At 37.2% G+C, this 16,253-nt stretch overlaps 1 protein-coding gene across 2 annotated transcripts in view; it reads left to right on the top strand.

Moving 5' to 3' along the window:
- The window catches only part of LIG3 (DNA ligase 3), a 224,307-nt gene extending 211,919 nt beyond the window's left edge, over nt 1-12,388 (top strand). For both annotated transcript variants that reach the window (XM_053707435.1, XM_053707434.1), the window contains exons 20-21: nt 790-855; nt 9,657-12,388. In XM_053707435.1, coding sequence (XP_053563410.1) covers nt 790-855; nt 9,657-9,893 — 303 coding nt within the window. In that variant the 3' untranslated portion in view covers nt 9,894-12,388. The remainder of the gene's footprint in view (nt 1-789; nt 856-9,656) is intronic.
- Nucleotides 12,389-16,253: the final 3,865 nt, after the last annotated feature.

Raw genomic sequence — 16,253 nt, 5'->3', positions numbered from 1 at the left:
AGCCTATGAGACTGCTGGACAGCAGCCTCCTGAAAGGATTACAGCTCATTCTACTAGAGCTGTGGCTTCCACCTGGGCCTTTAAAAATGAGGCCTCTGTTGAACAGATTTGCTAGGCTGCAACTTGGTCTTCGCTTCATACTTTTTCCAAATTTTACAAATTTGATACTTTTGCTTCTTCGGAGGCTGTTTTTTGGGAGAAAGGTTCTACAGGCAGTGGTTCCTTCCGTTTAAGTTCCTGCCTTGTCCCTCCCATCATCCATGTACTTTAGCTTTGGTATTGGTATCCCACAAGTAATGGATGATCCGTGGACTGGATACACTTAACAAGAGAAAACATAATTTATGCTTACCTGATAAATTTATTTCTCTTGTAGTGTATCCAGTCCACGGCCCGCCCTGTCCTTTTCAGGCAGGTCTAAATTTTAATTAAACTACAGTCACCACTGCACCCTATGGTTTCTCCTTTCTCGGCTTGTTTCGGTCGAATGACTGGATATGGCAGTGAGGGGAGGAGCTATATAGCAGCTCTGCTGTGGGTGATCCTCTTGCAACTTCCTGTTGGGAAGGAGAATATCCCACAAGTAATGGATGATCCGTGGACTGGATACACTACAAGAGAAATAAATTTATCAGGTAAGCATAAATTATGTTTTTTTGTATTAGTCATAAAATGAAGAAAACTAGGTTCTTATGACATTTTCTTGATTTTGTAGAAAAGAAAACCAGATCATTTTCAGCAAATCTGTGCTATTCATTTACAATACAAATGTGTGTTTGTTTGTTTTAGGCTAAAATGCCAGATACTGCTCACAGCAATGGGCACAGTGCACTCCAGTCGCCTTCCACTCCAAAGGTAAAAAAGAAAAGAAAGCAATAAAAAAAATACCTTCCATAACGTGCAAATAATCTTTTCAGTGTGACATGTTTTTTTGTGTGTGAATTTAATAAGATTCTTGCTCTTTCTTTGTGTTCAGTTAAGATGATTTGTATCTCACTAAAACAGTGGTTCAGAGCAAGAGCTGGAGGCAAAACAGGCAGATATAAATATATACTATTTTATTTTACTCTTACAATTCATTTGTATATTATCCTGCACATTTCAGTGTGGGGGTATGATAAAACAATTCCCCAGCATGATCAGTATTTGTCACATTTTGCATATAAGTAGTTGTGACAGAGCTGACATTATTGGTTTAAGAAAGAAGCTTAGTCAAATGCCTGTGTGTCACATTGTACACATGAAGCTGTACATAGTTGGAAGCCTTTTTCTCTAGTCATTACCTTTGCTATTTCATTCCAATTCTCTATTTCATTCCACTGGTTTCTTTTATTTCCTGTCCCCTAACAATATATAATGTCACACATTCCTGCTTAGGTAAATGGACTATTATTTCGCTACTTTTAAACGGACAGTAAACACCTTGTAATTACAAGATACTTTAGTTGTGTTGCTATATAATAACATTAATTTAGGTCTGAACAAATTAACATCTTGTTAGCTGCCTTTGTTTGAAAATAGCCATCCCCACCCACCACTTGCCTTATTTATAGAAGCCAATCTGGGCTTGAGTCTGCAGACAACAAGGCTTGTTAGTAAAAGGTTAGCCTTGAGAAGTCTTTAATGTTTTTTCATTATTATTTGTAAGAATCAGAAAATATACACATTTCAGACCCAAATTACATTAAAAAGGGCAAAATAAATAATGAAAGTATATGGCAACATTATTTTACTATGTGCAACTAAATCTTTAATTTTAAAATCCCAACATGTCCCTTTAACCCTTTATATTACTTTCATCTACCTTTTATTTGGCTTGGCATAATTTTGGACTTATAAAGTGAATTCTATTATCTTAACATTGTATTACTCGCTTTATAAAAACATAATTTATGTAAGAACCTGATAAATTCATTTCTTTCATATTGGCAAGAGTCCATGAGCTAGTGACGTATGGGATATACAATCCTACCAGGAGGGGCAAAGTTTCCCAAACCTCAAAATGCCTAATACACCCCTCACCACACCCACAATTCAGTTTAACGAATAGCCAAGTAGTGGGGTGATAAAGAAGGGAGTAAAAAGCATCAACAAAGGAATCTGGAAATAATTGTGCTTTATAGAAAAAAAATCATAACCACCATAAGAAAAGGGTGGGCCTCATAGACTTTTGCCAATATGAAAGAAATTAATTTATCAGGTAAGTTCTTACATAAATTATGTTTTCTTTCATGTAAGAGTCCATGAGCTAGTGACGTATGGGATATAAAATACCCAAGATGTGGAACTCCACGCAAGAGTCACTAGAGAGGGAGGGATAAAAATAAACAACAGCCATATGCTGAAAAATTAATCCACAACCCAAAATATAGGTTATTCTCATGAAGAAAAGAAAAACTTAAAACAGCAGAAGAATCAAACTGAAACAGCTGCCTGAAGAACTTTTCTACCAAAAACTGCTTCTGAAGAAGCAAATACATCAAAACGGTAGAATTTAGTAAATGTATGCAAAGAGGACCAAGTCGCCGCTTTGCAAATCTGATCAACTGAAGCTTCATTCTTAAATGCCCATGAAGTGGAGACAAATCTAATAGAATGAGCTGTAATTCTCTGAGGCGGGACCTGACCCGACTCTAAATAAGCTTGATGAAACAAAAGCTTTAACCAAGAAGCCAAGGAAATAGCAGAAGCCTTCTGACCTTTCCTAGAACCAGAGAATATAACAAATAGACTAGAAGTCTTTCTGAAATCTTTAGTAGCTTCAACATAATATTTCAAAGCTCTCACCACATCCAAAGAATGTAAGGATTTTTCCAAAGAATTCTTAGGATTAGGACACAAGGAAGGGACAACAATTTCTCTACTAATTTTGTTAGAATTCACAACCTTAGGTAAGAACTGATAGAAGTCCGCAAAACCGCCTTATCCTGATGAAAAATCAGAAAAGGAGATTCACAAGAAAGAGCAGAAAGCTCAGAAACTCTTCTAGCAGAAGAGATAGCCAAAAGGAACAATACTTTCCAAGAAAGTAGTTTAATATCCAAAGAGTGCATAGGCTCAAATGGAGGAGCCTGTAACGCCCTCAAAACCAAATTAAGACTCCAAGGAGGAGAAATTAATTTAATAACAGGCTTAATACGTACTAAAGCCTGAACAAAACCGTGAATATCAGGAAGAGTAGCAATCTTTCTGTGAAATAAAACAGAAAGAGCAGAGATTTGTCCCTTCAAAGTACTTGCAGACAAACCTTTATCCAGACCATCCTGAAGAAACTGTAAAATTCTAAGAATTTTAAAAGAATGCTAAGAGAATTTATGAGAAGAACACCATGAAATGTAAGTCTTCCAAACTCAATAATAAATCTCCTAGAGACAGATTTACGAGCTTGTAACATAGTATTAATTACTGAGTCAGAGAAACCTCTATGACTTAGCACTAAGCGTTCAATTTCCATACCTTCAAATTTAATGATTTGAGATCCTGATGGAAAAACGGACCTTGAGACAGTAGGTCCAGCCTTAACGGAAGTGGCCAAGGTTGGCAACTGGACATCCGAACAAGATCCGCATACCAAAACCTGTGGGGCCATGCTGGAGCCACCAGCAACACAAATGACTGTTCCATGATGATTTTTGAGATCACTCTTGGAAGAAGAACTAGAGGCGGGAAGATATAAGCAGGGTTATAAGGCCAAGGAAGTGTCAGCGCATCCACTGCTTCCGCCAGAAAATCCCTGGACCTGGACAGGTATCTGGGAAGTTTCTTGTTTAGATGAGAAGCCATCAGATCGATTTCTGGAAGACCCCACATCTGAACAATCTGAGAAAACACATCCGGATGGAGATCACTCCCCTGAATGTAAAGTCTGATGGCTGAGATAATCCGCCTCCCAATTGTCTACACCTGGGATATGAACCGCAGAAATTAGACAGGAGCTGGATTCCGCCCAAACAAGTATCCGAGATACTTCTTTCATAGCTTGGGGACTGTGAGTCCCACCCTGATGATTGACATATGCCACAGTTGTAATATTGTCTGTCTGAAAACAAATGAACGGTTCTCTCTTCAACAGAGGCCAAAACTGAAGAGATCTGAGAATTGCACAGAGTTCTAAAATATTGATTGGTAATCTCGCCTCTTGAGATTTCCAAACCCCTTGTGCTGTCAGAGATCCCCAAACAGCTCCCCAACCTGAAAGACTTGCATCTTTTGTGATCACAGTCCAGGTTGGCGAACAAAAGAGGCCCCTTGAACTAAATGCTGGTGATTTAACCACCACCTCAGAGAGTGTCGAATATTGGGATTTAAGGATATTAACTGTGATATCTTTGTATAATCTCGGCACCATTGATTCAGCATACAAAGCTGGAGAAGTCTCATGTGAAAACGAGCAAAAGGAATCTCGTCCGATGCTGCGGTCATGAGGCCTAAAACTTCCATGCACATAGCCACTGAAGGGAATGACTGAGACTGAAGGTGCCGACATGCTGCAACCAATTTCAAACGTCTCTTGTCTATTAGAGACCGAGTCATGGACACTGAAAAATCTGGAAACCTAAAAAGGTGACCCTTGTCTGAGGAATCAAGAAACCTTTTGGTAAATTGATGCTCCAACCATGTTTTCGAAGAAACAACACTAGTTGTGAGATTCTGCAGAACGTAAAGACTGAGCTAGTACCAAGATATTGTCCAAATAAGGAAACACTGCAATACCCTGCTCTCTGATTACAGAGAGTAGGGCACCCAGAATCTTTGAAAAGATTCTTGGAGCTGTTACTAGGCCGAATGGAAGAGCAACAAATTGGTAATGCTTGTCTAGAAAAGAGAATCTCAGGAACTGATAATGTTCTGGATGAATCGGAATATGAAGGTAAGCATCCTGCAAGTCTATTGTAGACATATGTCCTTGCTGAATAAAAGGCAGAATAGTCCTTATAGTCACCATCTTGAAAGTTGGTACTCTTACATAACGATTCAAAATTTTCAGATCCAGAACTGGTCTGAATGAATTTTCTTTCTTTGGGACAATGAATAGATTTGAATAAAACCCCAGACCTTATTCCTGAAAAGGAACCGGCATGATTACCCCTCCAGGTCTGAAACACACTTCAGGAAAGCCTGAGCTTTTACTGGATTTACTGGGATGCGTGAGAGAAAAAATCTTCTCACAGGAGGTCTTACTCTGATTTTGGACAGAATTTGCCCAAACATCCGTGAAAAACCTTAATCTGCCCCCTACCAGCTGAGCTGGAATGAGGGCCGCACCTTCATGCAGACTTAGGTGCTGACCTTGGTTTCTTAAAAGGCTTGGATTTATTCCAATTTGAGAAAGGCTTCCAATTGGAAACCGTTTCCTTGGGGGAAGGATTAGGTTTTTGTTCCTTATTTTGACGAAAGGAACGAAAATGATTAGAAGCCTTAGATTTACCCTTAAGTTTTTTATCCTGAGGCAAAAGACTCCCTTCCCCCCAGTAACAGTTGAAATAATAGAATCCAACTGAGAACCAAATTATTACCTTGGAATGAAAGAGATAGTAATCTATACTTAGATGTCATATCAGCATTCCAAGATTTAAGCCACAAAGCTCTTCTAGCTAAAATAGCTAAAGACATGGATCTAACATCAATTTTGATAATATCAAAAAAGGCATCATAAATAAAATGATTAGCATGCTGTAGTAAACGAACAATTCTATATAAGTCGGAATCCAATTCTTGTTGCGCTAAATTCTCCAACCAAAAAGTTGAAGCAGCTGCAACATCAGCCAAAGAAATTGCAGGCCTAAGAAGATGACCTGAATATAAATAGGCTTTCCTTAGATAAGATTCAAGCTTCCTATCTAAAGGATCCTTAAAGGAAGTACTATCTTCCATAGGAATAGTGGTTCGTTTAGCAAGAGTAGAAATAGCCCTATCAACTTTGGGGATCTTTTCCTAAATACCATTTTTGTAAACCTTGCAGAAGGATTAAAAGGAGTACCCGGCTTATTCCATTCCTTAGAAATCATATCAGATATAGCATCAGAAATAGGAAAAACCTCTGGAGTAACCACAGGAGGTTTAAAAACAGAATTTAAACGTTTACTGTTTTTAATATCAAGAGGACTAGCTTCCTCAATATCCAAAGTAATTAACACTTCTTTTAACAAAGAACGCATATACTCCATTTTAAATAAGTAGATTTGTCAGTGTCAATATTTGAGGAAGGATCTTCTGAATCAGATAGATCCTCATCAGAGGTGGATAATTCATTATGTTGTTGGTCATTTGAAATTTCATCAACTTTATGAGAAGTTTTCAAAAGACCTCTTACGCTTATTAGAAGGCGGAAAAGCAGACAAAGCCTTCTGAATAGAATCATTAACAAATTCTTTAAAATTCATAGGTATTTCATGTACATTAGAAGTTGAAGGAACTACAACCGGCAATGTACTATTACTGATGGACACACTATCTGCATGTAAAAGTTTATCATGGCAACTAATACAAATGACATTAGGAGATATAATCTCCACAATTTTACAACAAATGCACTTAGCTTTGGTAGAACCGATGTCAGGCAGCAAAGTTCCAACAGATACTTCTGAGGCAGGATCAGATTGAGACATCTTGCAGTATGTTAAAGAAAAACATATAAAGCAAAATTATCATTTTCCTTATATGACATTTTCAGGAAAAAATGCAAATAGCATAGCCCTCTGACATAGAAAAAGGCAAGAGGCAAACAGCAATGGGGCAAATAAATAATGAAAAAAGTTTGGCGGCAAGTATGACGCACAACGTAACTTAAAAATGTTTTGCCGCCAACCATGTGCCAGGAAATGACACACTCGCGTCACGAACGACGCAACCCTGTGTGAAACCTCTGCGTCAATTACGACGCCGGAAATGACGAACTTGCGTCAACGGACGTGCCTTTCGTGCCAAAAAATTATCGCGCCAAGAATGACGCAATAAAGTGTAGCATTTGGCGCACCCGCGAGCCTAAGTCAGCCCGCAATTTGAAACAAGTAGTCAATTGAAAAAAAAAAGACTAAACCCCATGTAAGAAAAAAATATTTCTTAATATTAACTTTCCCCAAATATGAAACTGACAATCTGCAAAAGGAAATGCATGACCCTGACTCATGGCAAATATAAGTACAATACATATATTTAGAACTTAATATAAATGCATAAAGTGCCAAAACCATAGCTGAGGTGTCTTAAAGGGACAGTCTACACCAGAATTTTCATTGTTTTAAAAGATAAATAATCCCTTTATTACCCATTTCCCAGTTTTGCATAACCAACACAGTTATATTAATATACTTTTAACCTCTCTGATTATCTTGTATCTAAGCCTCTGCAAACTGCCCCTTTTTTCAGTTCTTTTGACAGACTTGCAGTCTAGCCAATCAGTGCCTGCTCCCAGATAACTTCTCGTGCACGAGTACAGTGTTATCTATATGAAATACGTGAACTAACACCCTCTAGTGGTGAAAAACTGTTAAAATGCAATCTGAAAGAGGTGGGCTTCAAAGTCTAAGAAATTAGCATATGAACCTCCTAGGTTAAGCTTTCAACTAAGAATACCAAGAGAACAAAACAAAATTGGTGATAAAAGTAAATTGGAAAATTGTTTAAAATGACATGCTCTATCTGAATCATGAAAGTTTATTTTGGCCTAGACTGTCCCTTTAAGTAATAAAAACATACTTACCCAAAGACACCCATCCACATATAGCAGATAGCCAAACCAGTACTGAAACAGTTATCAGTAGAGGTAATGGTATATGAGAGTATATCGTCGATCTGAAAAGGGAGGTAGGAGATGAATCTACGACCGATAACAGAGAAATCTTAGCACAAACTTACTTCACCACCTCCATAGGAGGCAAAGTTTGTAAAACTGAATTGTGGGTGTGGTGAGGGGTGTATTTATAGGAATTTTGAGGTTTGGGAAACTTTGCCCCTCCTGGTAGGATTGTATATCCCATACGTCACTAGCTCATGGACTCTTGCCAATTACATGAAAGAAAATAAAATACATATACAGTGGATATAAAAAGTCTACACACCCCTGTTAAAATGTCGGGTTTCTGTGGTGTAAAAAAATGAGACAAAGATAAATCATTTCAGAACTTTTCCCACCTTTTAATGTGACCTTTAAACTGCACAACTCAATTAAAGACAAACGGAAATTTTTTAGTTGGAGGGAAGTAAACAAAAAAAAACTAAAATAATGTGGTTGCATAAGTGTGCACACCCTCTTATAACTGGGGATGTAGCCGTGTTTAGAATTAAGCAATCACATTAAAAATCATGTTAAATAGGAGTCAGTACACACCTGCCTCTGATTAACCCCAAATAAAATTCAGCTGTTCTAGTAGGTCTTTCCTGACATTTTCTTAGCTGCATCCTACAGCAAAAGCCATGGTCCGCAGAGAGCTTCCAACGCATCAGAGGGATCTAATTGTTAAAAGATATCAGTCAGGAGAAGGGTACAAAAGAATTTCCAAGGCATTAGATATACCATGGAACACAGTGAAGACAGTCATCATCAAGTGGAGAAAATATGGCACAACAGTGACATTACCAAGAACTGGATGTCCCTCCAAAATTGATGAAAAGACGAGAAGAAAACTGCTCTGGGAGGCTGCCAAGAGGCCTACAGCAACATTAAAGGAGCTACAGGAATATCTGGCAAGTACTGGCTGTGTGGTACATGTGACAGCAAGCTCCTTTATTCTTCATATGTCTGGGCTATGAGGTAGAGTGGCAAGATGGAAGCCTTTTGTTATGAAGAAAAACATCCAAACCCGGCTAAATTTAGCAAAAACACATCTGAAGTCTCCCAAAACCATGTGAGAAAAGGTGTTATGGTCTGATGAAACCAAGGTTGAACTTTTTGGCCATAATTCCAAAAAATATGTTTGGCGCAAAAACACTGCATATCGCCAAAAGAACACCATACCCACAGTGAAAAATGGTGGTGGTAGCATCATGCTTTGGGCGTGACGACCCAAAGCATACATACAAATCAACAAAGGAATGGCTTCACCAGAAGAAGATAAAAGTTTTGGATGGCCCAGCCAGAGCCCAGACCTGAATCCAATCGAAAATCTGTTGGGTGATTTGAAGAGGGCTGTGCACAGGAGATGCCTTCGCAATCTGACAGATTTGGAGTGTTTTTGCAAAGAAGACTGGGCAAATCTTGCCAAGTCAAAATGTGTCATGCTGATAGACTCATACCCAAAAAGACTGAGTGCTGTAATAAAATCAAAAGGTGCTCCAACAAAGTATTTTTTTTTTTTTATTTTTACTTCCCTTCACCTAAAAGATTTCAGTTTGTTTTTCAATTGAGTTGCATAGTTTATAGGTAACATAAAAGGTGGAAAAAGTTCTGTAATGATTTATCTGTCTCATTTTTTTGCATCACAGAAACCTGCCATTTTAACAGGGGTGTGTAGACTTTTTATATCCACTGTATATTGGTTTTATCTCATCTCTAGTGTGTGTGTGTATGTATGTATGTGTGTGTGTGTGTGTGTATGTATGTGTGTGTATATATATATATAGGATTATATTATAACCACAAACCTGAAGCATTGTAAAAACAGGTGATTGTATATTTTGTTATTGTATGTATTGACAGACATAATGTCTTTTCTTAGACTCTATTGGATATTTTCACTGGGGTGAAACTTTATCTTCCTTCCACACTGGATGACTTTGCTAAACTTCGTCGTTACTTCGTTGCCTATGATGGGGATCTGGTACCTGAATTTGATATACCCTCTGCTACACATGTTATGGGTGATGCAAATGAGAGCTCTGCAGATGCAAAGCATGTTACACCACGTTGGATATGGGAATGTATAAGACGCCGGCGATTAGTTGCACCATGCTGATGGCCACTGATTTACTAAATTACACAGCTAAAAAAATGTGTTTACATTTTACCGTTTACAGAAATGGCAAAGACGTGTCAAATGTAATGATGACAAATCAAGTTTTGTTTTCCATAGCCTTCACTAGCTGGGAACAGTAGTTACATAGATGAACTTTCTCAAGCAATGAAGGGAACAAAAAAGGTCAACTGCAGCAACTTTTTTTGTGTCTAATTCTCAAAGACTTTTACCCAAATCATCTTGGGTAGATAAACACCTGTTTTCTGCCACTGTGCAGCTACAGCCCACTTGCAGTCATGTGCTGCATATGCTATATTTTTTTTTATTTTTTTTAAGCCAATGATCCAATGTTGGAGACTGACTTTATTCAATTTGTTATGAAAATTTAAAAAGTAAGAATATTGTTTTCTTTAAATTTGTAAATTTGACTTGTTGGATATTTTTAGACCATATTGTAAGTAATGTATGTAGTATGGCAAAAGATAAATGTACCATTTTATTTTTAATTGGTCTTATGATGGGCAGTAACGTATATAAATTATACTTATTCCTACAACTGTATAAAGGCCGTCTGTCAGCAATGTGGTGACTGGGTGAGTCCAGACCCTCTGAAAAAGACAAGAGTTCAAATTCTCTTGTCATTTCTGTCAGGCACCATATGCATCTCACAGCAAGAACTGTACATGATCTGCAGTTACCAGAATAAAGTAATGCAGTTTTCACACATTATGTTTTCTCTTTTTACTTGAGGCAAGATATGCAAAGTAACTGATTATAATGTTTTAGCATCTATTTAAGATGAAGCCATGCTATAAACTTTTATGTAGTATTTGTGATGGCTATGTTTTCATTTAAATGGACTGTGCACACTAAATGTTTCTCACCTTTAATTTGTTCCCAATGATCCATTTTACATGCTGGAATGTAGTAAATTGTTTACAACTAGTCAATTTTCCTTTATTTCAACATTTGAAATAGCTGATTTTGCCTGTGGTATCCCTGTCTATACTGAAAGTTTAAATACTTAAATATTGGCTATAGAAAAGCTCTGTAAACCTACCAGCTGAAGAAATTGCACTTCCAGTTGGGGGTTCAGAGAGATAAGTAATAAAATATAAATTTTCAATTGTTCTTTCTAAGTATTAGCTTTTGGTTTACAGACAGATAATATAAAGTAGCATGTGTTTGTATAGAAAATAAGATCATCTGATTTCCCTGCAAACTCACCCATTGTAATGGGTTGTGGTTTTTAAAAACAAAAACAGCTATTTTTATATATAAAAAAAAACGCAAATAAGCATATTGTTTTCAGATATTTTATACTCTGCAGCTGGTATAACAAGTCATGGGAAACACATTAAGGGGAAATAAAATGTTATAACACACTGTTCCTTTAAGTATTTTGAGATTGTAATTTGTTAATCCTTTGACTGGGCTTTTATTTAAAATACATGTGCCAGGAGATCTGTTTCCACTCCAAAAATATGTATTCTATATCTTTGTAACACTAGAAATGCCATTTCCTGTACTGCATTTTTAATGCTGTATTTCATTTAATTTTAAGAAGCATTTACTGTTAAAGGGACATTATACACTCATTTTTTCTTTGCATAAATGTTTTGTAGATGATCTATTTATATAGCCCATAAAGTTTTTGTTTTAAAAAAAAAAAAAGTATAATTTTGCTTATTTTTAAATAACATTGCTCTGATTTTTGGACTCCTAACCAAGCCCCAAAGTTTTATGAGAATGCGGTCAGCTACCTACTCCAGCTTGCTCCTGTTTGTGTAAAGTGTCTTTTCATATGCAAAAGAAGGGGGAGGGGTAGTATCTTATTTCCCACTTGCAGTGGGCTTTCCAGCTACCTTTTCAACAGAGCTAAACTGAGAGCTTCTAAGTAAGTTTTTAAACAGTTTTATACTGGATTTTTATATCAGTATCTGTGCATCTTATTCTTTATAGTAGTGTCTATTACATGCAGTTATATGAAAATGAGTGTATACTGTCCCTTTAATTTGACATATGACTTTTATCCTACAGAAGAGCTATATTAGGCTGATAAATTATATAACAAATTATCAAAAAAATGCAGGTACGTAATGATCTCAGCCCCCAATTTTTTTATTTGATTGTTTTCAACCATTGCTTTTATATGTTCACATAATTTAGGCCAGTGCCCCTGAATATGCTTTTTGTTTTGCATAAAGGCTATAGTAATTTTAGATTATATGCCTGGTTTACAGTTGAAAAGCTGATTACCAAGTGGATCTACAATTAGTCCCATAATTATAATTGTAAATTTTGTAGAATTTTTATGAATTTTCAGCTGGATAATAATCTTGGAAACATTGGATGTCATCTATGAACCTTTTTTATATTTACAATGGCGCTGTTCAGTGGTATGAAATTCATAACGTGGTGTATTCAATTTAACAGAGAGAAAAAAAAATTGTTTATATAATCAGAATAGCTGCTATAATAAAATTAAAATCTTATATCTGAGTAAATTATTTTGCTAATTGGCTCAGAGTTAATGCTGTTTTATTATTTGTTCTAAATATGTAAGGAATATGATTTATAATCGTTTTAGCATTTAAAATGTTTGCACTGATTTTATAGTTATATCAGCCCATTGAACATATACTTATCACACCTGACAACAAACTCTTTACACTAATTGTATGTGCCATAAATCCGTTTCTAAATCATTACTGGTGAGAGAGAAGAAATCGGTATGAAGGCACAGGTTGAGCTACTGACCGGAAATCCTTCCTTCCAAATGAATCAGAAGATAGCAAAATATATCAGTAGATAGCAAAAGCTCATTATTTGACAGTTGTGACTGCATGTGTGATGAGCAACAAGTAGTTATTATTTAGCATTTTCTTTATTTAGCAAAATGATGGGTTTCAATTACCTTTTAAGTTTTTAAATATATATATATATATATATATATATATATATATATATATATAAAAATATATATATATATAATGAGAGCAGGTGGGATTTGCACACACTTCCAATAGGTAATCAATTTCTTTGTGCAGATAATGTCCGGTGCAATACCTTACAGGACCACTCTGTAAAGGTAGCACACATTTTCAAAAGGCTGAACCTTTTATTAGAGCAACGTTTCGGGGCTCCTGCCCCTTTCTCAAGCTAATTTACAACTGATACACACACCCTTTTTAAAGGGTCAAACATAAAACAGGAAACCAATTACAAAGCAGGGGTGTGTCTATCAGGTGCTTCACATCATCACATATCCTGTGGGAAAAGAAAAAAGCCAACACATAATTTATTAACCCTTATCACCCCTTAACAAGAATTGGACAACCTATTAAAAACACTTGCAGCAAGTTGCCAACCATATAAACATTACTACATCAAAAACAAAAAGTACATTGAATCAGCTACACCTAACACTAGTAATAATGACTGGTTTATATGTTACATGGTTTTCATAACAATGGTAAAAGGTCAAACTCCCTGTTGCAGATTGTGTCTAAGACCGCATCGCATTATCAGCATGCCATATGGAAAACAAAGGTCAAATTCATAGAGAGATATACAGCATTAATTGCAATAAAATCCATTAAAGACATTCGTAAAGACACGGCACTCGGCGAGAGCATCCCACAGGGCTTCCTGGAAAGCGTGGTCACATGACTCAATGAACCACTAGACGGCTGGCATCTGCGTTTCTATGGCAACGCACCGTTTACTGCCGATGTCATCACTGCAATGGATTTCAGCCAATCATAGATGCATACTCAATGGTAGTGTCAGACAAACAATGCGTGGACACAGCGAGGAATGGCCACTGAAAAGAAAGAGTTGCACAATTATATGTAAGCACAGAACAATAAAGTGTAGTATACATTACAATACACCTATGGTATGTACTATTAAGTATCAAACTAACTGTGCTGATTGGAAAAAACAATGTACAATGTCACTCATATGGGGAAATAATCATATACTAACAAGGAGAGTACAAAATAAAGAATAAAAAAATAAATAAAATAAAAAGTCCACTGACAGTGTGGCATACAAGGAACATGATCATACTAGAGCACACTGTGGGTAAGCACCTGTGCCATGATACACAGTACTAAACATAAAGGGTAGGTGAGAATCCTAAACTTTCAGGTCTCAGGGAGAATCAGAATTACTAGAACCAAAGAAGCTCTGTCCACTAACAGGGGAGCTTACAAACACTTTATACAAATAAGGGGGGGACTGAATCTAAAATGATTCATATATAGATCTAGGACTCTCATTAAGCATTATACAGATTGTGAACCCTCATTATATACAATAGAGAGATCTCTACAGTTATAAAAAACAGTGACAGTCAATGATCGTATTGAGTCGGTTCGGTTGTACAATGTTCAAGCGGTGGATCCACCTTGCTTCTGCTTGTAGGAGTATCTTGTTCCTATCACCCCCACGTTTCAAAGGGGAAATATGATCTATCAGGACAAACCGTAAGTCATTCACTGTGTGGCCGGCTTCAAGGAAATGCCTCGCCACTGGCTGATCACTCTTCTTGTTTTTTTATGGCATTCCTAATAGATGATCTATGGTTGGCAAACCGTACCCGGGCGTCATCTGAGGTTTTGCCAACATAGAACCTCCCACAGCTGCAATTCAACAAGTAAACCACATGAGTGGTAGTACACTGCATGAGTGGTAGTACAGGTAATGCAATGTCAAATAGTATATCTCTGGTTGGGGTGACCAAAAGTAGAACCAGGTACCATTGCACTGCAGGTTGTGCACCCTGCACACTGGAACGAGCCTTGTTTCCTGTTTTTTTTGTAGCGATGGGTAGGATCCAGGCGACACAACGAGTAATCATCCGACATCTCTACTGAAGACCATCCCCAAGACCCAGATGATCCGCGTGGCAAGAAATAACAGTACACCACAAATGAGACAGTCTCAACTATCCGAAATGGCTTTCAAATTTGTACAGAGAGGATACAACCCAAGATTAATCGACCTAAATAAAAGAATGGTTGAGAGCCCTGGAACAATGGGGTTTGATAGTGATGAAGACAATATACAGCATCTGACGTTCACCATGGTATATAGTCCACCTATGAGTATTGTTGAAGCTATTTGCTTTTTTGTATCAATGGGTAGGATCCGTAATCATCAAGGTGTCCTTTAGGTTTGTGGTCCATTTATAGCCCACCCTAGGATGTTGCCATTTGTTAAATGGAAGAGTTGGGTCACTTTTAATGATATGCCAATGTTGGTTGAGGCTTTTACCTAGAGTACTCATAGCTGGACTATATACCGTGGTGAATGTCAGATGCTGTATATTACTGGTATTTATAACTGTAGAGATCTCTCTATTGTATATGAGGGTCCACAATCTGTATAATGCTTAATGAAATGAGAGTCCTAGATCTATATAGGAGTCCTTTTTTATTCAGTCCCCCCTCCCCTTATTTGTATAAAGTGTTTGTAAGCTCCCCCCCTGTTAGTGGACAGAGGTTCTTTGGTTCTAGTAATTCTGATCCTCCCTGAGAGTATAGGATTACCTACTCATTATGTTTAGTACTAGTGTATTATGGCACAGGTGCTTACCCACAGTGTGCCCTAGTATGATCATGTTCCTTGTATGCCACACTGTCAGTGGACTATTTATTTTTAGTATTTTTATTTTTTTATTCTTATTAGTATATGATTGTTTCCCCATATGAGTGACATTGTACATAGTTTTTACAATCAGCGCAGTTTGTTACTTAATAGTACATACCATAGGTGTATTGTAATGTATTGTGCAACTCTTTCTTTTCAGGGCCATGCCTCGCTGTGTCCACGCATTTTTTGTCTGGCGCTCCCATTGAGTATGCATCTATGATTGGCTGAAATCCATTGCAGTGATGACATCGGCAGTAAGCGGTGCGTTGCCATAGTAATTGCAGATGCTGGCCGTCTAGTGGTTCGTTAATTCCCGTGACCACACTTTCCAGGAAGCCCTGTGGGGTGCTCTCGGTGAGTGCTGTGAGTACTAATGGCTTTTATTGCAATTAACGCTGTATAGCTCTCTGTGAATTTGACCTTGGTTTTCCATATGGCATGCTGATAATGCGATGCGGTCTAAGTTAGACACGATCTGCAATTTGATTATTTGTTTATACGCTTCTGTTCTACATCGGATGTTCTTTGTTTCTGGTTTTCAACATGTCACATATGATCACCACAATTATACATATATGGAGGCTCAGACAGATATATTGTTATGTTGTACACTTATGGTGACCACCCTGTCACATAATAAACATGACTACCATTTAGGCATTTTGGCCTAATTGGGGGTGGGGTTTTGTTTGTTTGCAC

The sequence above is a fragment of the Bombina bombina genome, chromosome 3, assembly GCF_027579735.1.
Source record: "Bombina bombina isolate aBomBom1 chromosome 3, aBomBom1.pri, whole genome shotgun sequence".
NCBI lineage: Eukaryota > Metazoa > Chordata > Amphibia > Anura > Bombinatoridae > Bombina > Bombina bombina.
Note: the sequence above shows the minus strand (reverse complement) of the source record. Positions and strands in the feature narration are given on the sequence as shown.